Source organism: Python bivittatus, unplaced genomic scaffold (assembly GCF_059951505.1).
Source record: "Python bivittatus isolate LINGU-HERP-01145 unplaced genomic scaffold, Pbiv_v1 ctg000020_np1212, whole genome shotgun sequence".
Taxonomy (NCBI): domain Eukaryota; kingdom Metazoa; phylum Chordata; class Lepidosauria; order Squamata; family Pythonidae; genus Python; species Python bivittatus.
Genome location: NW_028277030.1, coordinates 65,338,806 through 65,366,089, shown reverse-complemented (window position 1 = coordinate 65,366,089; position 27,284 = coordinate 65,338,806). Strand labels below are relative to the sequence as shown.

Genomic DNA, 27,284 nt, shown 5'->3' with positions numbered 1-27,284 from the left:
GCCATATAGAAATTGGGAGCATTGGTGGAGAGCTCTCGTGACCCTCTGGATCAGCTTTCAGTTGGGGTAACCTGTGCTGATCTGACAAAGGCTTGATGGGGTTATGGAAGGCAGATTGTATGAACTTAATATTTCTTCCTTTGGCACAGCGATCCTGAGTGCAGGATTGCCCTACAAGCTGCAACCCATTAGAGAAAAAATGGAAATTGGGAGATTTTTGCATTTCCCTACTATTTCCCTTCTATATAATAAGAGGAAGATTTCCCTGCTCTAGATGTGAAGAGAAAGACAGGAGGGCGTTAAGAGCATTTGGCTCCTGAGCCCTTCTCACCCCATCCCAGACCGTTTCCATTCCAGTCCGTCAGATTTTGTGCTTCTCTGAATTTGGTGACGCAGCCCTCAACTAAAAAATTTAATAATCTTCTCTAAAACATGCGCCTTAGGATCAAGTGTGATTAGAAATGTATGCTTATGAGAAAATGCAGCTATAAATATTTTATGAGGAAAATGCACACACATGTATTTAAATGAGTGTTAATATATGCCTTTTGGTGGAAAGCTTTAAAAATATTTTTTGATAGAATGGATACATGAAAGTATACACATGAAATAGATTGATTTTTTTTTTCATCCCTAGTGGTAATCCATCAGATAAATGTCTGATGCAAATTACCGTGCAGATGCCATAGCTTTACAGGTATGAACAAAGGTCCTGGGTCTGATCCGTCTATTGAGTTTGTGTTGGAAGAAAATATTTTACTCATAGCTAGATGTACAAGCAAGGCTGTGAAACTGGTAGCCTTTTGCATCAATATTTTTCAGTACCGAGGCTTTTGCCAATTCCAGTGAAAGATTCGTGGCAAAGGTGAGCAAAAGTATGTCAGTTTCACAGCTGTCCCTTCACACTTCAAAAAAGTGAAGACTAAATTAGCGCTGGAAATATAATTCATGGTGTGACAGATTGAAAGATAATTCAATTGAAATGTACAGTGTAAAGTTTTTAAATTAATAACTGATGCACATGGATCATAAGCATAAAGCAGCCCTCTATCGTAATGCACATGAACTTTTCTGACTGGATTTTTTTAAAAAAAAAAATAGCCACGATGTTCTGTGAATTTTTCACAAATATCCAAAAACAGTGGATTGAAACAGGGAAGCAAAACTAGACAACATACAAATTATATAACTGTTGCAGTTAGTGATTTTTAAAATTAATTTTAAGCTATCAAGATTATGTTCATGATGTGAAAAACTTAATGTTTTCCCCAACTTCCTTTTTTTTTTTTAATTCAATAATTCTGTACAGGCATGGTTCAGCACTGACCTCCATACACAAACATTGCCTGCCAAGGAGTACCAGCTTTCAACGACAAAAAAGCTGGGGGAGAAGAATTACATTTCTTCTCATCTGGTATGAAATTACATTTCTTCTCAACTTCTTCAATTGGTATGGAGAGAGGAAATGTAATCAACCATACCGGTTGATCATAACGCAGAGTAGGCCTTTGTGTGCTTCCGGTGAAGTCAGTAAAATCACAGATTGGAGCAGGGCAACACAATTTGTGTGATGTCTAATTTAGAACTCAATGGAATCACAGCTGATGTTTTTGTGCATTCCTCTTCCAGATGAATATAAGAGGTGGCAATTCATAAAGCTTAAAATCCAGTTCTCTCCAGCAGAATTAGTCAAAAGCATTGGAAATGGCTTGTGGAAATGCTCAGAAAGGCAAACTTGACCTGAATTCTTCAGCAAGAGCCCAACATTTTCCATCTGTTGAATGTAGTGGCTTTTATTTTGTAGCAGCTGCAGATAAATTGAAAAGAAACTTAATATGTTTTATTTAATCAAATAAGAAAATAAATTAGAATCAATAAATCATTTTCTGCTGCAGAAATTTATCATGCAGTTAATTTTGTGCTGCCTCCAAATGTTTTAATTCTAAATGGTCTGCAGAACTCTTTTTATAATTGGATCACAAATGCTGCCCAAAGGAAAGGGAAGATGTTTGTTTTTGTAGAGCAGAAAACTAAAATGATGCTGAAATGACCACTACGAGCTCTGCTGACAGTCCAATGGCCACTGCTGTTTCCAAAATTGTCGCATAGCCCTGCTAGATAAATGAATTGGCCTAGTGACAAGAACTTAAAAGTGGTGCAAGGAACTTGGCCCCACTGAAACAAAAACAAATTGCATCTGAGACCTGAGGGTAGTGAATTTGGAAGTTGCCTCTCTGTACGAACACTTTGTACCAAATGCAAATTTATCTTCTGATCAATTCTTTATAGAAGTCCTATAATCATAGGAGTGAACTCTCTTGAATTCTATGCGACTTATGCATGTATGATTATGTTGCATCAATTCCTTTGCACATGTCCATCTTGTACTGCAGATTTACACTTGTTTTTAAAAATGTGTGCTTTTTAAAATGAAAATGAGAGTCAATTTGGTTTAGTGGTTAAGGTACCAGGCTAGAAACTGGGAGACTGTCAGTTCTAGTCCCGCCTTAGGCATGAAACCAGCTGGGTGACTTTGGGCCAGTCACTCTCTCCCAGCCCTGGGAAGCAGGCAAGGGCAAACCACTTCTGAAATCTTGCCAAGAAAACTGCAGGGACTTCTCCAGGAAGTTGCCAGGAGTCAACACGGGAGGAGGAGGAGGAGGAGGAGGAGGAGCAGCAGCAGCAGCAGCAGCAGCAGCAGCAGCAGCAGCAGCAGCAGCAGCAGCAGATATGCTTAGCTTGATGCCCTGGCTTCCAAATTTATATACTGTTTCTCTATTAAAATGATTTTGTGTATGGTTCAATTCACTAAGCATCCTCTGAAGTGCAATGGAGGCAATTGACACATAGAATTGTGAGCTTTAATTAACACATCTTTCTGCATTTTAGCCTACATATAACATTTTCACTGTCCAGTTCATAACTGCATAAATATTTGCTCAGAGGTTTTGTTGATTGTCTAGGTTCACTTGTCCATTCATTTATTTTAAGTATTTATTATTTTAATAGAAATTATAGTGTTTTAACAGAAAATGCCCATGGAACTGCAATAGGAATTTGTCTTTGTCTATTCACAAAGACAAATATTGAATAGAAAATATCCAGAGTTATTTATGGCAACTTGAATCAGTCTTAAAATGAAATGGGTGATTAACAGCTAGATGCTGTTGTCCTATAAATATATTTGAGAGATGTTTGGACTAAATTGCCTTGTTCAGGAATGGCCCATTGCATGTTGCTGGACTCAGACACCCAGCTTTACTCCTCATTGGTCATGATGGCTAGGGCTATTGGGAGTAGTGGTTCAGTCATCTCTAAAAGGCCCCACGTTGTCCATTCCTTAGTTAGTTGAACTGTCCATACTGGAAACATCCAGATTACTCATATGAGATTCCTTTGATTAGAAAAAAGGATGAGTTCCAGCAGCCTTTTTCAAACTGGCATTCTGCATGTGTTGGGATTGCAACTCCCAGCTATTATGGCCTATTGCCACACTGACTAATAATTTTGAGAATTTCAGTCCCAACCCTTGTGGAGGGTGACTAATTGGGGAAGACGGTTGTAGGGAAAAGACTTGGTGATTTGTTCCTCAGAATTACACATGATTTAGACAATGCCAGCCACTGGAAAATCCCATCTTTGTGCAGAAAGCCTGAAGGAGGTTTCTATGGAAGACCCTTAAAAAAATACAGAAACATGAATGCCATAATTTGTTTAGTGATTGATTACTTTAAGCAAGAAATGAAAGGCCACTAAGAGTTTCATTGCACTGAGCTTTTTTTTTTTTTGAAAAAAAATCTAACTACGCCTTATTGTTCTTTTTTCCCCCTTTCTATTCTGCTAGATCAATTTGCGTTCTGTCGCTATATGATTGACATGTTTGCGCACGGGAATATGTACACAGGTATTTGAAGTGAATGCTGTCAATGAAGTGTTTGGTTTTTCTCTGAGCTTCTGCTTTTTTTGTGCCCTTCAAATGTGTGTTCTTTTGTGTGTGTGTGTGTGTATGTGTTGTTAAACATGGAAACTTAGAGTGCACAGGTTAAATAAAGCATATTAACAAATGGCTTGAACCATTAAAGCTTCTAATACATTTTTCTGTAGTTGCATGCATTTAAGTTGATGTCAATATAAAAAGATGAAATCAGTGGAAATCTGATAAAGAATGAAATGTTTTCCTTAGCAGTTGGCATACTGATTGTATGCATTTATGCCATAGAAAAGACGAAACATTTACTTGAAGTGTTTTAGTTTATATTTTCTTAAGATAGTAGAAAACATCAAAGGGCTGACCAAAATAATCAAATGCAGGAACAAATACCCCATGAAGAAATTTTGAACTAGTTGGTGTTTTTAGGTTAAAAAAGTGTGATTATGGGGGGAAACGATACTGGTATGTAATAAAAGTAAAGAATCTTCAGTTCCAGGGCCATAGATAAAGTCTCCTTTCTGTAGCCTTTGCTAAAGCTTTCTGACCATGACTGCTGAGAATTAATGGCATCAAGCCATCAATTTTGAGGTGGGTAACAGGTTAAAATTATACTCAAACTCAACTTTTTTAAAAATCCAAAAGAAAACATCCTCCTCTTTTCCCCCAGTCCTTCCCATCTGCTTTGCAGCTCTGAAGCTTGTGGCATTGTGATAATCAGGACATGACTGTTTCTGAAAAAAAGTATGGCAACTTGATAATATATTTTAGGAAGCTGTAATATAGTCAAGAAAAAATATGAATTAATTTAAAGTGTGTGAAACTTGAAAGACACTCAAATCCTCTATGTAATAAATGTAGTGATTAGGTAGGCTGCCCTTGGATCATGAATAACAGCTAATTTATCCCACTGATCTTGATGAGATTCAAGATTCTTCAGCTTTTAGGAATAGGATATAATTATCAATGCCACTTTGTTCTTTGGCAAAATTAAAGTACATTGTTTTGCCTCACGTAGGATCTACATCCCACTTCTTCTGCTGACATGACATCTTCTTCCATATCTTTTCCTAGCATGCCATTTTCAAAGCAAGCAGTAATGAATGTTTTCTGAGTATTGCCAGTTTAATAGACCAAGAGTATAAATGTATTGCTTTTGTAACATGAGTATTTTAAAGAGTTGTTAATGCTAAAAACATTTCTAAAGAAATCCCTCTAAGGTTTGTATTCTCAATATTTATATTGCCAAAAGGGAGATAAAGTAAAAGGACTTAAGCGAATGACTTTCTTATTTTTTTGAATGTCAAGACCAAGCTCCAATAGACCTCTGAGATATTCCAACAGTTCCCACAACCATTAGCCAAACTAGGTAGGGCTGATAAGGGTTGAAGAATGCTAGAGGGCACAAGTTTATTTAACTCCACTATAAATAAAGGGTCTGTTGACATAACCATTTACATGATTCATGTGGAAGGGCTAAGCATGTTATGCAAACACAAAAACTGAGTAAATTGACCCAAGCAATTAACCATGAGATGGTTACAGTTAGCTAATTCCCACCAGTCAACTAACTCTAGGGTTAATTGTCCCTTCTGACTTCTGTTATTGAGACAAAGACCTAGAATGGCCCATGAAAATGTAACCTTATGGAATCATAAAGTTGGAAGGGACTGCAGAGGTCATGTGGCCAATCTCTTGCCTCTCTATAACCTCTGTGGCCATTTTGGTCTTTATCCTTCTTTAATTCTCATGGGTGTGTTTGAAAAAGGGGCAGAAATGGAAAGGAGTGGGTATCTCCTTCTAATCTTGTCAGTAGCAGCACCACCAATCCCTGCACCACCACAATTGAAGAAGAAAAAAAGTCAGGGAGTGGAAAGATAAGTAATAGCCTTCTGGGCTCTTTGCAGAAGCTGCAGGCCTGCCATAGTAATCCTGAACAGTGCGCTATTGTATTGCTGCTGCACAAAGTTGAGGTAATTGGCTTTGTATCACTTACATTTCAAAATCAAGTGAATGTACTTTGGTCAGGTTCATTCACTGGATTTCAAAATGTAAATGATAACAATAGATCACAGTGGTTGAAGACGTTTTTCATGGCATTTGTAGAATCTCACATGCTGCTATGTACATATTTCAGGTTGCTGCTTAGAATTCTGGTGAGCTCTTCCTGAAGAATATATATTCATGTTTCTGCATTCAGCAAATATAATTTCACTTTATGATGGCCAGTTATGTGTGGAAAGTTCTTTCCTGTGTATTTTCTATAGTGCAAGGGGTTTTGTAAAATGCATAATACTGTGCAAAATTGAGGAAAAAGGATATATTGCATTACACACTGATACTTCAAGCTCTAGAGATAAATCTGTGGAATCTGTAGACTTGAAAATGTTCTTAGACAATAGCTTCACTAATTGTTGACCATCACTTCAGGCTTCATTTTATTTTCAAGACATTTATGCTTATTTTAGATGGAGGAAATTTTTAATGTTTTGGTGATATAAAATTCATTTTACTCATCTGTTGATCTTCTGATAAGTAAGAACAAGTTTCCATCTCGTTGCTGGTGGCGGTGGGGCACTAAACCCCTGAAGCTGCAGAAAATTTACCAGAGGCCATTTTGTCCAACATGGAAAAAAATATTATGAGTGTCATGTTTCTCATTCAAGAAGCCACTCTGTTTCTTAAAAATGCTCATCATAAGTCCATGACTCTTGCTTGAATCAGTCTGTGTTTAGCAGACACACAATGAAAGCTGGACACTGTTACTGCTTTTTTCTGAATATCAATAACATTTTCCATAGGAAGTGTTATTCCACACACCTATTCAAGAACAAATCTGAGATGCAAGAATCTACAAAAGCTTTCTCAGTGCAAGATAATTCTACCAAAAAACACTGAGCTGAATTAGACGATGTTCATTCTGTAGCCCTAGTCAGCTTGGACTGGCCATCAGGTGTAAGCCCAGTGGATTTTTTTATTACCTCTAGTGTCTGCAGACAGCCACCCATAAAATTACTTCCACTGTTTTCCATATCTATCCCATTCTCCTGCAATCTATAGTTTTAATTACAAGACAGTTAAACAGTTCTTAACAGGAGAGGAAAGATAGGCAAAAAATAACAATAATAATAATAATCAGTGGACCACAGGATTTAGAAACTTATCCTATCCAATACCCATATCTTACCCTACCTGCTGGCTACCTCCATTTCTATTTTTAAAATGTACTATTTACATGTATCTTCTATCTGAGACTGCAGAAAGCTACAAAGAAAGGAAGGAAAAAATATTGATTCGCGCTAACTATTCTTTCTTTTGTTTAATTAATTTTGTGCTACCTTGTGGCCTCCCCAATGCCCCCCAAAGTGTCTTGTAATTAAAACAATGAAAATAATTCTAAACCTTTAAATAACAAACACCATATCCTAGTAAATTAATACAAGTGTGGAACTGAATTCTAATATCAGAGAGAAAAATGGCTAATAATCTCTTAAAAACCATGTGGGACCAATCTAAACAGAGAAGGGCCAGTTAGAGGGAGAATTCTACATCTGGAGTGCTACCTCAGAGAACATCCAATTCCTATCAGCCAAGCTATGACTCGGGCTGGTTCATATACCAAAAAGCCTCTGAAGAAAATCCTAAATTCTGGTCAGATTCATGTGGCAGTTTTTTTTTTTTTCTTCCTGATGTCCTTGGGCAAACCCATGTATGGCTTTATGCGTATCTCCAGTTGTGCCTGGCAACTCTTGTACAGTTGATGGAAATTAGTGTGAAATGGTCAACACAACATATGAATCTACATGCAGATATAGGAGATACATCTGGAGCCACAGAAAATGTGATCATTCAAAGGGAAGATCACATTATGTATTCCATTACAAAGTATACCTCCTCAGTAGCAAATGATTTTTGCTAACAGGTGCTAAGTCAAAATTAAAATATTTTCATGAGAGTATTTCTGAGACTTTTGTCCCAACCAATCCATTCCTTAGAATAATAAGGCCATGCAAGAATTGTCCCTGATTATTTCCATTATTTTTTGGTGGGGAACATCATTTTACCCACATCACATACATATGCCACTCCAGATCTAAGACCTTGTAGAAGATATAAAATGGTTGTTAAGCTGCCAATATGGAGGGGGGTGGACTGAATGAAAAAAAAAAAAAACCTAGTTCCTACTATTGCAAATTGAAGTTCCAACCTTGGTGAACAGCTGAAGATTTTCCTCATACATTTGGAGAAATTGGGTAAAAATATTGTTCCCCAGTTCTCTATCCATAAATAGGTGGGAAATTTTGATATATCATTTGTACATAACACTATTGCTAGCAGCTACATGGAGATTTTTAATATGAGCTCCAAGGGACCATAGATGCCAAAAGCAATGAAGTTAAGGAAGTATTTAGAGAATATTGGCTAAGATCCTATCTTAATGTGTGGCTTTCTGCCATATGCAGATAGTCATATCTTGGAAACTTCCACAATATTTCAAAAAGGGCGGGGGGAAAGGGAGAGTCACAAAAGGTAACTAGGATCCCCCTACTAACCTGCTGGTAATCTGAAAATTGGGTAGGTATAATTGGGCCAAATTTCTCCTCTCACCTGATCAGATTTCAGCTTCATTTTCTATGAAGCCACATTCTTCCTTTGATTGGTCTACTGATCTGCCTTTGTGCTCCTGTTTTTATGATTTAGACAGAATGCAGTCTTTTTTTCTTGATATTCCAATGAATTCTGGGGCATTCACAAGCATGGTGCTTATTTAGTAAACATACGTCTTTCTCAGTCTTCCTCAGAAAGCTGAGACATATTGGCACTTGCAAGCACTATGATCTCCCTTACCACCCATTCATCGCCCCACACTTTCAATGAACCTGATCACATGGGCTAGGGTTATGAACATCTGAACAACCAGTAGATAGCAGCAAAGAGTGGTTGACTGAATTCTTGTAGAGTCCTTCGTGCTCTCTGAGCTCGGTTGTTTGATTGCAGACGTTTCATTACCTGACTAGGTAACATCACCACTCCTAGTGAGTGTGAGGTTTGCTCTCTGTTTATATACAGTAGCTTGTCCTGCCAATGTTGGTGGGGGTGTGGTTTTCTCCCTGGTAGTTCCTTAATTAGGATATTTTCTGCTTGATTGTTTGTCTCCTTGATATTTCCTTGATTAGAGTATTCTGCTTGTTTGCTTGTCTGGTGTTAATCCCTGTTTATCTGGGTGTGGGTTGCTGGAGAAAATGTGTTCTGGTCTTTTTGTTTTCTTCTTAGCTTTCCTATTGTCTCTTTTGAACGGTGTCTAAATGTGGTTTATCTGTATGTGTCTATTGATGGCTGATGTGTCTGAATGCCAAGCTTCCAGGAATGCCCTCACATTTTTGGATTTAGCTTGGTCTAGGGTGCTCACAGCTTCCAGTTGAAACTATGGTTGAGTCCGTCCGTGTGTTGTGAGATTGGGAAGTTTTCATCGTGTCATCTGACTGCTAGTTGGTGCCCATGGATGCGCTCTGCTAGCCTTCTGCCTGTCTGTCCTACATAGTGGCTGTTACAGTCCTTACGCTGTATGTTGTAGATGACTCCTGTTTTTCTTCTTGAGCTACTGGGTCTTTTGGTTTACTTAAGATATTTAGGAGGGCTTTAGTTAGTTTGTGGGAGGTATGCTGCCATGGATTCTTTTGCTAGTACTGGGCCTATGGATGTAAAGATTCTTTGTTACGGAATTCTTGTAGCCCTGACATGCTAGCCAAATGTCAAACCCTGTGCCTTTTTTCCATGTATCTTGACATTACATATACATTCCAAAAAGTGGTGCAATGTTGCAACCCTGCTTTTCCCTTTAGATGCCTATGGCCTCATCTGAGAGGTCTGCCTCGGAGCCCAGGTGCTCACCCTGGCTCTAATGGTGCATCATCACCACTGTACTGGAGTCCATTCACCTTTGCTGCTGGCTGTCCTCTTCTCCTTCCTTTCACTGTTTCCAGCATTCTGGACTTCTTCAGGGAGCTAGATCTTTGCATAATGTGTCCACAATATGATAGTTTGAGCCTGATTTAACTTCATCTTCTAATACTAGGGATTCAGCCAGCTCCCACTGCTGCCTGAAATTGACAAGACCCTAAGCAGTTTCACACTAAAGGCTTTTGTTTGCCTCCTAAGTGGCTCCTGGTGAGTGCACTAGGCAAACAGCTGGCATTGGCGCCTTCCTTTTGATGTGTATTCCCTGTTGCATGCCTGCTTACTCTTTTGTCATCCCTTCCTCTCCAATGAATATAAATATAAACATCAATTCTCTTCTTGCTAATTATCCCAGTGCTGGGGTGAGCATTCCAAAGGGCAGGGGAGTGGGGGGAAAGGGTTATAAGATTTGCCCTTTTATTTGGCTTCCTGGTAAGGCAACTTTCAAAAATCTTCCCCACTATTTGGGCTCACCCAGCTGTTTAGTGTCATATCCTTCTGATGCCATAAAGCAAAGTAAAGCTGAAGTAAAATCATAAGTACAGTCATGGTCACATGATTTCTCACTTAAAAACTGCTTCACTTAATGACTGAATTGCTGGTCTCCATTGTGGTTGCTAAATGAGGACTACCTGTATACTCCTTCCATCTTTGCTGGATTTTGTTTGAATCAGTTACCTGTCCATGCATGTCCTTTAGCATATCGATTAGAGGTTGGAACCTGCTTCTGAGTTTGGAAATCTTTTGGAAAACTGCTTTTTTCTGTGTATGTTTCCATCTCCAATGACTTTACAAGTGTCATCATAATACTGTTTCTTGTCTCTTCTGATAGCTATCCTCAAATCTTTTGTTTATTCTGACATCCAGTTTTCATTCTACATCATTAACAACTTCTTTAAGATCATTCCACATTTCTTCTGGTTCCTATCAATGAGGATCAGGACTTCAAAGTGATTCCTGATGTTCTTCTTGAAAATGATGGATATATGGTCAAGGTCATATTGTGGAATGGCTAGCTTCGTTGCTTTGCACTGAATTGGAACTTTCACAGGAGAAGTTTGTAATTTGTTTCACAGTCAATCTCTGGCTATATCTTTGCTCTTATAACTGAACTCTTCCAATAATGTAATCAATTTGATTTCTAATAATATAATCAATTTGATTTATCAGTGGAGGGATAAACACCATTAATACACTGAAATATCCTCAGTTCTTTCTCAGTAGCATGTTGAGTGCCATCCAACTTAGGGGCCTCTCATCTGGCATCATATTATCAATCATTTTATGTTGTCTATCCATGTGGTTTTCTTGGTAAAAGAGGTTTACCATTGTCTACTCTTGTGCAATATGAAATGATGCCTTTGTTAAATCTGGTCAAACATGTCTCTGTAAGTTACATGACATTAGCTATTCCATATTCTACATACTTGCTCACGCTCTCATATATTGCATGATTCCTGCAGAATAAAAATTAGTTGTTTTTTAATAGACATAAAAGATAAAAGTCAGGCTAAGATATCTTGCTGGAATAATTTCTCAGTACATTTTAAGACATAATGCGGAGTAATTTTAAGCACCTCCTAGGAAAAACACAAAAAAATTGTCATCATTTAATAATTTAAATGTAATCAGAAACGATTTATTATCAGCCATTCTTTCAGCAATTACAAAATTCAGGATGGAACTGCTGCTTAATATTTCTATTCAGTAATTCAGAAATATACCAGAAATGGTTTCTTATCTTTTGGGATTGCAACTTTTCAACTTTCCTACACATAGATCTGTTCTGATTGACTGGTCTGCTTTGACGCATTGATTTAGCATAGACTGCAATCCTATATAAGCCTACTCAAGAGTAAGTTTCAGTGTGTTTAGTAGAGCTTATTCCAAAATAAATTAATCTAATACCTCAGCCATTACTGGTTCATTTAGTTAAAACAATTACATTCTGAGTTTCCTTTAAAAAGCTCAAGTAGGCTATCGGCTATTATAATTCAGTACTATATAGATCTCCTTAAAAGTGAGTTTTTATTTCAAACTTTCAGTAATTTTTAGAACATTTCTAATTGTCTTGTTTTAAAAAAAAATATTAATCTCTATGAAATGTGCATATACATTTTGGTCAAGAGTCTTTTACCACAACTACTGAATCAGTAAGTTTACAAAATATTTATCTTCTTTTGAGGAATAAGATATACATTCCGAATGTTTTTCTAGGCTCATTTAAAGACCAAAGCTCTTTCAGTTCCTGACTGAGCCAATCCCTGCCAGGGCAGTGTTATGATTAGAATACTAGATGCCACCTAATCATATCTCTGCTTGACCAGAAAGTTCCCTTATTGTGTAAAAAGCACATGATGCTGGACTGAAACTGGTTCAAGCTCCCATTCAATTATGGAGTTAAGCAGGTAACTTTGGGCTGCTCATACTTTCTCAGCTCAACATAATTCACATAGTTGTTGCGAAGAAAAGATAAAGGGAGACTCCACATGTAACTCCACCCTGAGTTCCCAGAGGAAAAGCATGTGCCAGTGAAATATACTTTGACTGTAGTCTGCACAATATGTGGACTACAGCCAAAAGTTAATCTATACACTGTCCAAGAAACTCCTAAATTGTCTAATTAGCATCCTTTACAATGAAAGACAATAAATCATGTTCAATGGGTCTACAGCTTCTGTCACTTCAGGGGCCTGTGCCCAGGCCTAATTGGGGACAGGATTTCAGGAGTTTCAAGGATGAAATAATCTCCAATCCCCCCATTTTTTAAAAAAACAGGACCCATCCAATACATGTGGTCTGTGGCTGATGGATGGTTGCTTCCAGGCTACACTTTTAACACCTGTGATATTTATATTTATCAAATGTGTGATTTTTGGGTGGCATAGAGTAAAACCAACAATTAAAACATTATACAAAAGTCATTTAAAACCATTAAATATAAATTAAAAACAAGGTGACGAAAGGGCACACGTCAGAATATTATACATGATGCAGTCAACACATGGGCTCCCTGTTTTTCAGGGGATCTCCAGGCTTGTTGAAAAAGCCACATTTTAAGGGATTTCTGAAAGGTCACAAGGGTTGGGGCCCAACCTCACCTCGGGGGAATGATGTTTCAAAGGGTTGGTGACATGGCAGAAAAAGCTTGTCTCCTGGGTCCCATCAGATGGAACTCCTTAATGGACAGGACCTCCAATGTGTCTCTCCTGATGGATTTGATAGGATGGGCAGATGTAATCAGGGAGAGGTGGTCCCTCAGATAACCTGGCTCCATGCCATGTAGGGCTTTAAAGATCAAAACCAGTACCTTGAATTGGACCTGGAAGCAAACTGGCAACCAAAGCAGTTCACGGAGCAGAGGTGTAATGTGTGTCCTTTAAGGGACACACATAACTGCCTGTGCTACCACATTTTGCACCACCTGAAGCTTCTGGATACTCTTCAAGGGCAGCCCCATGTAGAGTGCATTTCAATAATCCATTTGGGGGTGACCAGGGCATGAGTGACTATGAGCAGAGCCCCATGATCCAGGAATGGGTGCCACTGGCACACAACACAAAGTTGCACAAAGGCCCTTTGTATGGAGAAATTCAAGGAGAAAGGCTTATAAGAATGCATATGAATGTTTCTGATTTAGCAATCTGATGTAGAAAATGGTTGAAATGAATTTACAGGAAGGAACAAATGAAACTAAGCATAAGTAAAATGGACAAATTCTCCTTTTGCTACTTAACTACATGCCTTCCTTTAATTATGCACCATGCTTTAATTATGTGTCTGTGGCGAATTTTAAAAAATTCTAAGTATGGAGGGAGCAATATTCATTAAGACCATAGTACATGGGGAGGGGAATTTTAATTCTAACATAATTGCCCTCATGCTGTAATTAGCAATAGGGAAACAAGTTCCCACTGGTGTCACTGAGAGCCTTTTCTAGTTTTAATTTTAGTGCTTGGAGTAGTTTTTATTAGGATAATGACTGGAGAAGAAGGATTGCATTTCTCCTCCGCCTATCCAGATTTTTTTTTTTTAATTTCCTGAAATGCTTGAAAGACACTGAATTAACTCAATCACTGTTGCTCAGCCTATTCTACCTAAGAGATTGCTGTGAAGATAAAATATGGGAGAACTCTGATATTACCCTGGGCACCATGGAGGAAAGTTAGGATACGTATTGTTAATTGCGCATCAATAAAGAAGGATAACAAGGAAATGATTTGGTTTGCAATTTAATGCAATGCTATTGAATTTTGTCCCTTTGAACCAATACATGAACTGAAATGCATTTATATTTTGATATTCACTTTCCTGGATTGCGTGTTGTTTTTCTCCAAAGAAAGCTGTGTACCAGAATCTACCTGCATCTTGGCATGTAGATGCATGGCTATTTAGTTTTCACTTGAGCAGGCAACCTGACCCCTTTATAATCAAATGTCATACAATATTGATGGCAAAAATTCTCTATAATAGATATAATTGTTTGCATTAAGGAACAATTGTATATAAAGCTGCCTATGTGACAATGAATACAATGAAAATGCACACAAATCTTCAGAAGGTGTTTTTAGTTTGTCAGACAATGGGAAGAAGGAGAAATGGAAGGAAGGAAAAGTTGAAAATACATCTGCAGGAAATGGTCTGCAGATCAAACCACTGTGAATTGAAGCAAGCCATGAATATGCCGAATCAACTGACCCGTATTTTTGAAAGAGTCAAAAAATTAATATAACCCTTCGAATGTAAAGGTCTGATCCTACTCCAATTAGACACAACAGCTGAGATCCATTCAAACACAGGCCATTGTGTTTAAGTACATATTTTGGCCTGCATTAAGTATATATGTATGAAGCCTATATTTTGCATGCTGAAAATCCAAGATTCAATCCTTGGCCATTACACTGTAAAGAATGACAAAAACCGAGATTAAGAAAGGCTTGCTTGAGAACTTGAACAGCCACAGCCACTCAAAGTTCTAGTTAAGTATGCTATTAAAAAAAGGGTAACATTCCTTCAAGTCAAGCTCAACTTCCTATACAAGGTTCATATACTTTTTTATTTTCTGGGATGGAGTTTTCAATGTCCCAGTCTTACCTACAGCTCCAGTCCTTCCTGGTGGTCTAAGCCCAACCTGCTAAACCAGAAAAGCCAGATCAGCAAGGTGCCTAACGCCATATAAAGTCCTCCTATGCACTCCCATGTTTATATGATCTACCCTTCTAAATCAAGTCATGTTGGAAAGATACAAAATCCATTGAATTTGCCTCAAAGAGGTTTCTTGGGGAAATCACACTCAAAAGATTTTCCTTTTTTTTTTTTTTTGAGTTAAGTGAAACATACTAAATAGTTTTATGGGAAAATTCTAATCACATGAGAGAGAGAGATTTTTAAATTATGACCATTCATCTCCTGTGTTTGTGTGTGTGTGTGTGTGTGTGTGTGTGTGTGTGGTTATGCAAGTTTCTATTAACACTAGCCCTCTGTCAAAAATAACTGTAGTATACATATAGTGAAAGTGGGTGGACACCCTATTATCTTTTTCTGGTCGATAGCCAATATATTAGATTTTATAAGCATGTAAATGATTAATTGCACTGGTTTTTTTTATGGCTTACTAGACCTATTACAGCCTCCCCACAGGCTAAACTGACCTCATAGTATCCTGGAGTTTGAGAGAGATCAGCAACAATATTTTCATTAAGTGTTTTGATTGTAAACTGTGTGGAGTGCTCTGTTGCCACTGGAATTGTATCTAATCTCTGCTTCTGAAGACAGCTGTAATAATGGGAGCCTCATTATTCACGAGAACTTTACTTTTAAGCCAGTAGTGTTCACAGCAAACCAAGATGATGCCAAAATGATGCCAGTGATTATCATCACACAAAGGCCTCCACTATATCCTTATGTCCTGATATCTGACACAAGTGATGATGTCACTATGCATATATTGTCATTTGCTCCCCCCTTTTCTCCCCATGAATGTCTATACAGTTTTTAAGCTACAAAAAATACTGTCTTAACCATTAAAATATGACAAACACAAACTAGTAAGAAAGATATAAATGAGGGAAAAGCTGGACTAAAAAGCTTTGGTAGACTGCTAGACCATTATTTGAAGCTACACAACCCTTAAGGTTGTTAGCCATTTTTTTTACAATTAATGCTCTTTCACACAGAGTATTAATTAATATGTTCAAGACATTTTTTTACAATTAGACAGTTATTTGTAATGACATTGAGAATGCCCAATTTCCTAATAAAACAGACTAATTAATAAACAGTTACTGCTCTTTTCTTTTTCCTGTTTTTCATAGTAGCAAAGCTGCCCTATTTCTATAATTATATGGGCATTTATTGTATACAGTCATTTTCAAATCACCCTGGGGAAAGTAACTGCAAGTATGAATTAGTCCTATTATGTTATAATTGCAAATAGTGGTAACCAGCTCCTTTATTTGACTTCCACCAAACCTTAACTTTCCATATCTTTGCTCTGGTTTTCTTCTTACTTTGCTTTTTCTACTATAGGAAGATCAGTTTAGGTTAATAATGGGCATTTTCTTGGCCTCTTGTCTTTATTGGTTTCCTTGTCCCTCCTGTTTTACCTAGTCATACATCTTTACACATAACTATTCTTCCATGCTGACTACTGTTATGTCTCCTTGAAATTTCCATCACTTTCTTAAACTGCGTGCTCAAGACTGAACTTCTCATCTTTCCTTCAAAACCTTATTCTCCTCATTAAGCTCGGTATCCACTGGCAATATCAATCTCCATATATCTATCAGGTGTGAAGTATTAATGTTATTCCCTGGTTCCCTAACATATTTAAGTATCTCTAATCTTGTGGATTCTGACTAAGGCTTCCTGTGGGATATTTTAGAGAACTGTTTAGATCCTAAATTCCTATTTCTTCCCAAAGGGAAGAAATTGTGGAAAGATTATTAAAGAAGTTGTACTTGGAGTGCCAATATTGGCCTTTTGAACATGACTATATTTAAATAGAAAGTTAGATGCATATTGTGTTGTCTTGTACCAAAAGGATCCTTCAGGCTGGCATCTCCCAGGTGGGTTGTGGGGTTCCTTGCAGTCTAGGTGTTGTACCAGTCTAGAGCCTTCAGTGAAAAATGATATGGCCACATTGAATAAAAGGAAGAATAGTATGCCTTTATTTTAGCTTTGCCCTGAAGTTAGTTAAGCAAGCTCTGGAGACTCTATAGGATGATACGGCTGAAAATCAAAATCTCAACAAAAGAATTAGCACTATTGGCCAATATTTTCCCCTGAGCAGTGACCCCTCTTAACAGAAAATATTCTCATTAGCTATTGCCTAACATACTGTAATTTATAAATTTAGTGTCACGGGAGAAGTTTGAAGATGGCTTGTCTTGTTGTGCTTTAAATATCCAAAACAAATGAGACAGGAGAGAAATTTTATTTAAAGTTAGGTAGTTATCAGGTGGCAGAAACTGTACTGAGTTGTAAAAAGAAATGATTGTGTAATTGTTTCCTAGGAAAACCTGTTGTTTCCTGAAAAGTGATTCAGCCTGTTCTTACAGAAGTGTCAGGGCCATTTGAATTCATTTGGTGTATTCTACTTTCTCAATATGTAGTGTGTAAATGAATCACAAACATACAATGTGTAAAACATTTGCAGACATAAACTCAAGGTGTACATACATGTGTATGCACTGTTTCTGTCTCTGTTCCCTCTTTGGAGACAGGAAGAAAATGCTGAAATCCACATAATGTTTCCTCTTGAAATTTCTTACCCCATCCCCAGAGTTCTTCAGTCACCTGCTTCTGCCCAGACCTGCTCCAGACATTTGGGAAGTTCTTCCAGAGCAGAGCTGAATGAATTCAGCATGCTGCAAGTGGAAGGCAAGAGAGGGAAAGTTACCCATTATAATGCAACATCTGAAATTTGAGATATCAGAATAGAATTAGATAGATAGATAGATAGATAGATAGATAGATAGATAGATAGATAGACAGACAGACAGACAGACAGACAGACAGACAGACAGACAGATATTGATATCCAAGAATTTAATTTCAGACCAACCCAATCCTCTCCTAGTTGTAAGGATGTGTGTGTGGGGGGAAATATGAAGCTTACTGAGCTGCAATGTTTGAAATATAGAATTCCTACATTTTAATATCATGCTGTGGCTTTCTTACAGAGGCCTTTCTGGAGGAAGGGGTTTGTAGTTAGGTAATGCTGCCCACCTGCCCTTTCTCCATACTCCTGTTGGTCAGAAGATTTGGACATCAAGTACTGGAGGGAAAGAGAAGGGCAGGCAAGATGGGTCTTAGGCTGAGCAGCTGTGGGGTGTCTGTTGCATCACTGCTCAGGTCCAGTTGAAGTTGGTCACCTTGCCCAAATACTCAGCACTGCCTATAGTACCATTGTTCAATTCTATGGAACAAACTGGCTGACCAGAAGCTCTCAACTTCTGGCATCCATCCCATGCTGCAAGGAGAGGACTTGGTGTTGGCTCCCCACAGTATGGGCTACAGGATTCCTTACAATCTATAACAGCCACTCAGCTTGGGATCCCTTTGTGTTGCTCTCCTCCTGAACTGAAACTGGCCAGTTTTGAAGTTCTGTCATATGGAGGAGGCTTCAAGCTGGCCATCTCCTATGTGGGTTGTGGAATACCCTGCAGCTCAGACTGGAGGACCCTACCTTTAGAGTCCCCTCCCATGAATAAGAACACTTTGGTTTAGTCATCCCCTGCATGGATTGTGGGATTCTGTGCAGCCCAGGCTGGTGCTCCCAGCCTGTGAACCCTTTTAGACACAACATGGAGGATGCACCTCTCAGCCTTGTTTCACAGTGCTTGCTGAAGAAGCTCCTATCAGCCTTCTTTTGTACTGCAAGCTCTGTGAGAGAAAACTGAGAGGGTCACTGAAGCAAAGCCACACAGCCACATCATTTCACTCTTGAAAGCGAGCAGACCAGGCAGGCTTCACTAAGCAGCTTCAAAGGACTGCTTGGTTCAAAGCATTGTCAAATTGAAGCAAGTTGAAATTCATTTCAGGATAAAACTGTACCCGAATGACCTCATCCATGTTCAGCCAGAAGTTACGTAATATATTTCATAATGCATCTCTCCCTTGAAAATGGAGGTCTTAGATTCCCACTTGAGAACGGGCATGTGGGCTGAGCAGGTGTTCAAACTTGAAATGTAGCAGATGAAAAAATATACTGTGGTATGTTTGTCAGTATAAATATATTGCAAATTTGTCAAGGTAGATGTTTCTATGCAAGCCTGTATTAAAATGCAGGCACACTGCATTTTATGAGTGCATTATCTCAAAACGTCAAAGCTTTGGCTATCATAATCCTGAGTTATATTACTAATCATTTTTGCGAATTCACACCTGTTTTCAAGATGTATGGAAATACACAGAAGAAGAAATAAGTTATACCAAAGTATACTAAATATATATATATTTCAGAGTGAAGGTGGAAAATAGAGGGTTCAAGTTCAGAAGAGAAACGAGCAGGTGGAGAGGATATATATTGCTAAGCTGATTGCCAACGTGTCCCACATGTAATGGGAGGGGAAAACATTCTAGTCTGAGTTACTGCGCTAGAGTGGACAAAGTTATTGCTAACAAAATGAAATAGGATTTTGCCCTCATTCCTGGAGAAACAATTCCCTTCAGCTTTGGTGATGACTCCTATGACATTGCTTGAGCTAACCACTTTCTAGTATGGTTGTCAGGTTCAGCCCAAAGAACTCCACAAGACAGTACAGTTAAAGTTCTATGGCATTTATTAGCTTCCACCTACAAGACAGAATCTCCCCAGACTGAATCTAAACCTCCCAAGCCAGCAAGCAAACACTGCAAATACCTTAGGGTGGTGGCAGTCTCATCCTCTTCACTCCCTTTCTGGGGGCTAAGGAAATGCTTATCTCCCCGAGCGCGGCCTTCGCCATACCATTCCATCACAGTGGTTCAGTTGAGGCTATCTCAGATTGGTCGTTATAGCAGGAATATTCATAGTAATCCACAGACTCATGTATGGTCACTTGTGGAAAACGCAGAGGTTTTCCACTTGTGTATTCTACCCAAAATGTGGAAGTAGCACTCCTGCTTCTTCCCTTTCTTCACAGAATGAAAAGCTCATTCACTGAAAAGTACTGTACATCTTCTGCTCATGTTACTTTGCAATTGCTCTCATGCTGACATTTCTAGGAACCCTTGATAATACGCTACACAAAGTAAAGCAGCTATTAAAGATTTTATGTCTCTGCAACCCAGTAGATGTCCCTGAATTAGAAGAGTCCTTTCTATTACAAGCAGAAGGAAAAGGACTTCTAACAATCCGGAGCTATAAATGTGTGATTGTACTGATTTTTCATGGTTTTTTTTTAGCCCCAAATACAATTGATCAGCAAATAATTTAGCATTTTAAACTTCTATGGTTTCATGCTCAGTAATCTACAAATCCAGGGTTTTATTTGTTTTGCCCTTATTTCTAGGAGGTACTTAATAATATAAACAAGCAATTCAGAAGAGACTCCAATCTTCTGAGAGACTGTTTTTAAAAAAAGTGGTCTCAAGTATACTTCATTATATATTATGTATTATGTGTATTATTATTAATAGTCTTTCTTACCTCTCTTGTGTTCAGGAGCATATTCCCACCTATTTCTGCCACAGCCCCCAGCAATCACATCTGTTCTCCCGGCTGCTGAAGGTAAGTTCAATTAATTTCTTCAAAGGAGCATCAGAGATTTTTATAGAGAATTTTGACCAAAGTAGATACTATTATTCAACTTGACATCAGTATCCTATCCTGGGTCAGGGATGGGGATGGAGAGAAACAAAAATCTAACTATATCATCCATAGTATAATCCAAGTATTGCTCATGGTCAAAGCAATACACAGTAAGTTGCTAAGTCAGTCCAAAAGTCAAAACCAGATCCAAGCTGAGATTCCAGAAGACAAAGACAGGAGAGAGTGAAAGTCAGCCTCCAGGCAGCAAAATTCTGCACCTCAGGGAGGTTACTCGGGGCTCAAGGTGCAAGGATGACCCAGCCTCACAAGCAATAGATATTGCTTCCAATAGTGAGCTGCTCTCAGACAAAGAGTTTTACACTGGAAGTTATAGCAACATGGTCCTTATTCAGCTGGTTTCAGGTCTGATCTGCCTGAAGACTCTCTAAAGGTATTGAGCAATTCTCAAATATACCTTTGCTTTCAAGGCCTTCTCTTGTATATTTTTTCATTGACATATCTTCATCTTCTGATACTTGAACTGATACTTGATACTCTGCCATTCACGTGGACTAGGTGACTGTGCTGGTAAATATGGGTCAGAGTCCTGGTCAATGTATTCTGGGTTAGTGGGAATTGATTCTGGTTAGAGTTCTATACTACAATCTGGTTCATCTGATCCAGAGAGCTTAGTGAGGTCACCTGACTCATCTTCCTTATCTAAGAAATCTTCCTCGGATGAAGCCATAACAACCAGGTGTAAGGTACGAAACTAGAACTGAACCAATTTTACTCATTGGAGTTGAAGAGTACTTCTAAATTTGATGAAATGTAAGGGATTCAGGCTTTAGTCAACTAATGCAGTTTAAAGGAATTGTATTCAGTTGTGACCTTCCCCTTTTAGAATGGGCTGGGAAGCAATGTTTGCCTTTTCCTGCAGTTTCCTTGCTCTACTCCAGAACATAGGGAGTTGAAGGAGAGAGAAAGGATTTACCTCCTTGTCCCTTCATTATCATATATACAGCAGACAGCTGTTTGAAAGTAGGGCAAGATAACATAATAGTTTTGCAACACTAAACAAGAAATTGTGAAGTCCTTCATTTGTATTAGAACATCCTTTGGCAATGTCTCCACTTCGTTTCTGTAAGAAATAATTTAAAAATGGAAAAGATGCTAATAGAAAAACTAGTATAACCCCTAGCAGGTGTGGAATGATTGTTGTTGCTGTTATTGTTTTGGTGCCTTGAAATCAATATTGACTCCTGGCAAATGCCCAGACTAGTCCCTGCAGTTTCCTTGGCAGAATTTTTCAGAAGTGGTTTGCCATTGCCTTCTTCCAAAGACTAAGAGACAACAATTGCCCCAAGGTCACTCAGCTGGCATTGTGTTGAGTAACTCATGTTCTCCCAGTTTCTAGCTTATGTCATAACCACTACAGCAAACTGGCTACCATTTAAGTATGCCCAGTAGAACAATTGCTCCAAGTATATTTTCATTTCTAGATTCTTTTTTCTCTAGACATACTTTCTCTTAGATAAAGGCTTGAATGTCTCATTCTTTGTATTTCGTGCTGCAGCAATATCAAGAAACAGGGTGCTAGGTTAATCAATTAGTTTCCCTTGAAAAATTTCCAAGGAAAGCTTTTGTTGGAGTTGAGTGTGACACCCAAGAAGCCATAAGTATGAGGCACTTAGAGATCTAGCATAGGAGGATTGAATAGGGTAAGAGTAGAACTGCCAGGTAGGAAGCAGGATAAGAAGGTAATGAGAAACAGTTCAGTGCCTGTCTTAATGAGACTGTAGCACCTGAAGGTGATAGTTTCTTCTCAAAGTGAGATCTCATACACTGGCTACAAAAGTTGTATGAGCAGATTTTCACTTGATAGCTTGAAGGATTTCCATTTCCTGTAAAAGACTTTCATTGATAGAGAAGCTAGAGCTGAATTCACAATTTAGTCCTCAAATGTCTGGTGTTAGGCAGGATATATTGCTGTCTGTTGTTGATAGATGCATCGCTTCTGCTTATCTGAAAAGGCAACTTAAGAACTGAATGCTGTTGTACCATCCTATTTCTCATAATGGTAAATATTCATTGTGTTAAGATGTAATTACTGTTTTAAGCTTTAAATGCCCTGATTTAGTTCCTAATTTTCAGAATTATGAGTTATACATTGCTTCTGCTGATCCTCAAGGAATTTTAACCATTATGGAATTGGCTGTGTATATGTTTCATACCAGTAGTGGTTTATATAATCGTATTCATAAATGGATACATGCAGCTGCAGAAATTGAGAAGAAGATATAGCCCATGTACACAGCTGAATCCCTACAAAAGTCTATGGACTCCATTTTCCTCCCATAATTCCAATATTAGGAGTCAATGAAATTCGTTCAAGGAAAGAAGGAAAGAAAAAAAAACTTGATATAAATAAAAGGCATGCTGTGTAAGTCCCTGGCATTGTGGTCAGGCAGGGACTTAAATTTCAGAAAGGTACAGGGAAAATGTGGACAGGTTTCTGAGCATTACTTTTGAATTATGAAAACCTAAATTGGTTCTACCTGTCCTACACAATCTGGCAGGAAGGGCATGCTCCAGGTACCATTGGCTAGGGAGTGTTGGCTAGCAGGGACCAGAAGGACAGCTGTGGTGTCTGCCCTTTGGAACAGCATCCCCCTTGAGATTAGATTGGCCCCATCCCTGAGGGCCTTTTGTAAGGCCTTGAAAACCTCACTTTGTGCCCAAGCCTGGGGCTCTGGGTTTGGGTTAGATCCCATCTCCTGATTGTGTGGGTGATTGATTAGATTATGCTATGGGTTTTATTTTTTATTTTTGTTTCTTACACTGTGCATTTTACACATTTTATTGGTTTTTATGGTAAGCTGCCTAGAGTCATATAAAAGTGAGTAACAAATAAATGAAAATTCTGAAAACTGAAGATAAATTTAGTATTATATGTAATCAATGCAACACTTTGCATATGAAAAACTCTGTGCAAAGATTAACTAAATAATGATTAAAAACAAGGATAATTGTTTCTCCGATATGATACTAATAAAATAGTTTGCTGAACTGACATATAACATTTTAGGGGTTTTTTTAAAAGACACATGATATAAAAGATTTTTTTTTCCTGAAACCTAGGCTACTACTGACACTAAAGAATCTAGTCCACCAGATTCAAATTAGAAACTAGATATAGAACTACATGTTTGAGATAGGGCTCTCACTCTTAATGTTAGCGCTGTGTCGTGTTTTCTCCTTACATTTATTGACATAGATGTACATCTCTCATTTCTTTGAAGCTATTAGAAGTGGCTTGTGGGCAGCTGACAATTTGGAACAGGGACCCATGGGTCAGCCTGATTTTTTTAATATAGGGAGAAACAAACAAACAAACAAACAAACAAAAATCAGTATGAAGCCCTCACGTTTTGCAGCAATTCTATATGAAACATGAGTTCAGAATAGAAAAAAAATGGTCTTTACCCTGTTTGATGTTTGATGCTGCCAATTTGATATCTGTAAAAGTAAGCACAGATGCTCCAAGAAGGCTGTACAATATGACTCAATATTGAAACCAACGTAGTTAATGTAAACAGCAAAAATAAATGAATGAATGAATGAATGAATGAATGAATGAATGAATGAATGAATGAATGAATGAATCCCAGAATGCTAGTTCCAGAGTTCCGTGATTTAGGATATACATTGCTATTGGGGGAAAAATAATTCATTAAGAAAACATTTTTCCCAAACTAAGTACTAATTAGCCTTTTCCATGATTATCTGTGCATTTCTAGTCACTACCAAGTTAACCTTGCCCCTAGTATGAGAAGTGCCATCTTTGGTTCCTTTTCTCTGGAACTGCTATTCTTTATGTCCCTTTTTTTACTGAAATTCCATAGATGCTGGCTTCAAATCAGTCTACTCCAGTGTTTTCTTTGCTGCTTCCATGTTTTTTCCAGCTTGACTTGTGGCAATTTTCTTTTAATAAAATACAACGGCAAAGACGGCATGTCTACTGTGGCTTATAAGAATGATTCTACCTTTAATTAATTTAGGCTCTCTCTGATTCCTTTTCAGAGTAGCTTGGGGATTACTGATGAATTGCCCATTAACTCATCAATTTCTATTCCTCTCAGGGAGTACTTTATTTATAGTTTTTCCTCCTATTATAATGCTATTTCATTGCAAAAGAAAATACTGTATGGAAAAGGAATGAAAAGACCTAGATGCTTAGCTACTCCTTTGGGATGGGGTGCAGAAACATGCTAATCTGTTAACGCATTATGATATAACCTGGGCCCAGAGATAGGGCCAGCATATTTATATACACTTTTTAGTGTAGTAAGCCTTCATTATTCAGAAAATCAGCTTGCCTGGAAACTTTGTCAAGGTGAAAATTAATCAGATTTCCCTTCAAAATGGGATTGTGAAAAGTCAGATAGATGACATGTAGAAGTCTCTGGAACTTACTGCTGAAATCTGACCCTAGAAGGACAGTGTCCACCAATGGAAAAAGAAAAGACATCTAGAACATATCTTCTGGGGACTTTTTTGTATGATCCTCAAGAAAGTAAATGGGAGTGGTGCATTTGATCCAATGAAGGTTACCCATAAATCATGTTGCTGTTTTGGACACCAGCAGGTCCACAATTGGAATAAAATTTCTATGCTTTTATTTGTATACCAGGCTATGACTGCTGCCAAGCATTTCCACTGCATCCTTGGCCCTTTTGTTTTATTTCACATTTGGAATTTACTGTTCATACAACAGGCCACTTCTACTACCTTCTGCATTTCTTAGTGTGTTATCAGTGGCCCCATATTGTTCAATGACACTTAATTATTTTGACTTGTGAAAGGAGATTTTAAGCTCTTCTCAAAAGAACAAAGTTCAGTGCTTACGGAAGATCCACAACAGATTTAAATCATTTGAGTACAAGAATATTAAATGTGCCTTAGCTATCTATTATTCCACCCCAACAGCAAATAAATTATAGGCTGGAAAGGCAAAAAAAAACAGCAGAGGAGAGGATTTCAGACACTTGGTGAAGCTATGCTTTCTCCCAGAATGACCTCTCTGCCTCATTATTCTTTAGCTTTCTTAGTCACAAAGGGTTTGGCTGTATCCAACCATGCAACAAATAAGAGGCAAGGTGTTTAAAAATACTAGATTAATTTGTAGTGATTACAGTAGCTATTTTTGGCTTAACATTCTTGAGACAAGTCGAACAGATGGGTTCCAGAATTAAAAAATAGCTACTCTCAAAATCTCAGATTGATTTTATTTACATTTCCTTGACCTTTGTAAACTGCCTGATTAAATCAGGATGGCACAGCTATGCAGTGCTGAAGAGAAGAATAGAACCTGAACGAAACACTCATTTAAAAAAGAGTATTTGAAGAGACCTTGTCAGATGAGATGAGCTCAGAGGCACAGCAGGCTTTAGAGAAGTTCTAATATGCCAGGAATATCATTTCTATTCTCAGCTGATTTTAATGAATATTAATACTTTGAATACTTCAGAAACTGAGAATAGCCAATATATTAACTGTTTCATAAAATGAAATGAAATGAAATGAAATGAAATGAAATGAAATGAAATGAAATGAAATGAAATAAAACAGCCATGCTGGCTAGGAATTCTGGAAACACTAGTCTCAATATTCCTAGATTCCACCAAGGTGAGAAAGGCTGAAGGAGAAAATACCCTTAAATAGTATAAATAGAATTGATCTAGCCAAAATGAAATCTAGCATTAATTTTAAAATTATTTCATGCTGAACTATATCTCAGTAATACAGTATTTGTAGGGGCTGGTATGGATATGAACTAGACATCTAGCTCAAGCTTAATCTGTTTTATATTGCCAATTAACTTGGGGGGGGCAAACTTTGCTAATAAACTTCCATATTAGACTTTTAAACCTGATGGCAATATTTTAAGGAAAATCAAGCTAATATGTCTTTCACAAAAATGTCTTTTCATAACCATTCTTACAATTTTGATCAGAAGCACCGAATGCACTGAGGCTTTAACTGAATCAAGCCTCCTGCTCATTCTTTTTGCTTCTATATGTTCTCCTTCCCCGCCCCTGCCCCAGCAGCCCCATATTTTGACAACTGCCCTTTTCAGCCCTTTCTTACCTCCTCCTTTTGCCGATGATGGATGGGCAGCAAGCTGTTTCTGAATCAGCACTAATGTCACTTATTTACTCCCTGTATCATCTTGGAACTTAAGTGTGAAAATACAGAGCCTGGTAATGTGTATCTCCAGAGAGAGTCTCAGTTGTGTAGCACTGTGCCTTGTAACTCAAGTGCCTTGCTATATTTAGAGATTCTCATCACAGGCAGATCAACAGGCAGTTGTTACACTCTAATCTACTTTGAAGGACACTCAGCATAAACCCAGAACTGCTGCTCCCCGCCTTCTTCCATCTCTTAAAAACACTTGACATCACAGGTGGAAGACATGAGATGTTGTAGAAGTCATTGAAGACCATTTTGGAGCAATGTGCCTGACCTTTTTAGGCTTACATTAAACCCTTCTTATTTTTCTCATCACATCTTCCAATCCTTCCCTCCTTCAGACATAAACCTCAGTGACTTTCAAAAGTTAATTTTTACTTTAGAAAGACATCTTTTTGATTTAGGAAATTT

The 27,284-nt window shown here is 38.0% G+C and overlaps 1 protein-coding gene and 1 long non-coding RNA gene across 43 annotated transcripts in view; one reads left to right on the top strand and one right to left on the bottom strand.

The window, feature by feature from the left end:
• The window catches only part of TRDN (triadin), a 241,826-nt gene that overhangs the window by 75,488 nt on the left and 139,054 nt on the right, over positions 1-27,284 (top strand). For 36 of the 38 annotated variants that reach the window (XM_088140165.1, XM_088140069.1, XM_088140090.1 and 33 more), the window contains 2 exons: positions 3,845-3,904; positions 20,535-20,600. In XM_088140165.1, the coding sequence (XP_087996291.1) occupies positions 3,845-3,904; positions 20,535-20,600 (126 nt within the window). The remainder of the gene's footprint in view (positions 1-3,844; positions 3,905-20,534; positions 20,601-27,284) is intronic. The other 2 variants (XM_088140157.1, XM_088140117.1) reach the window with 1 other exon arrangement.
• On the bottom strand, positions 69-26,922 carry LOC148217072 (uncharacterized). Of its 5 annotated transcripts, none has more exons than XR_015796035.1 (4): positions 26,772-26,922; positions 20,520-20,699; positions 4,555-17,754; positions 69-1,807 (listed from the first exon to the last, which is right to left on the bottom strand). It is a non-coding gene; the product is annotated as an uncharacterized LOC148217072 (long non-coding RNA). The 5 variants fall into 5 exon arrangements; XR_015796037.1 differs by having other exon boundaries at positions 20,520-20,594; XR_015796036.1 differs by having other exon boundaries at positions 20,520-20,591.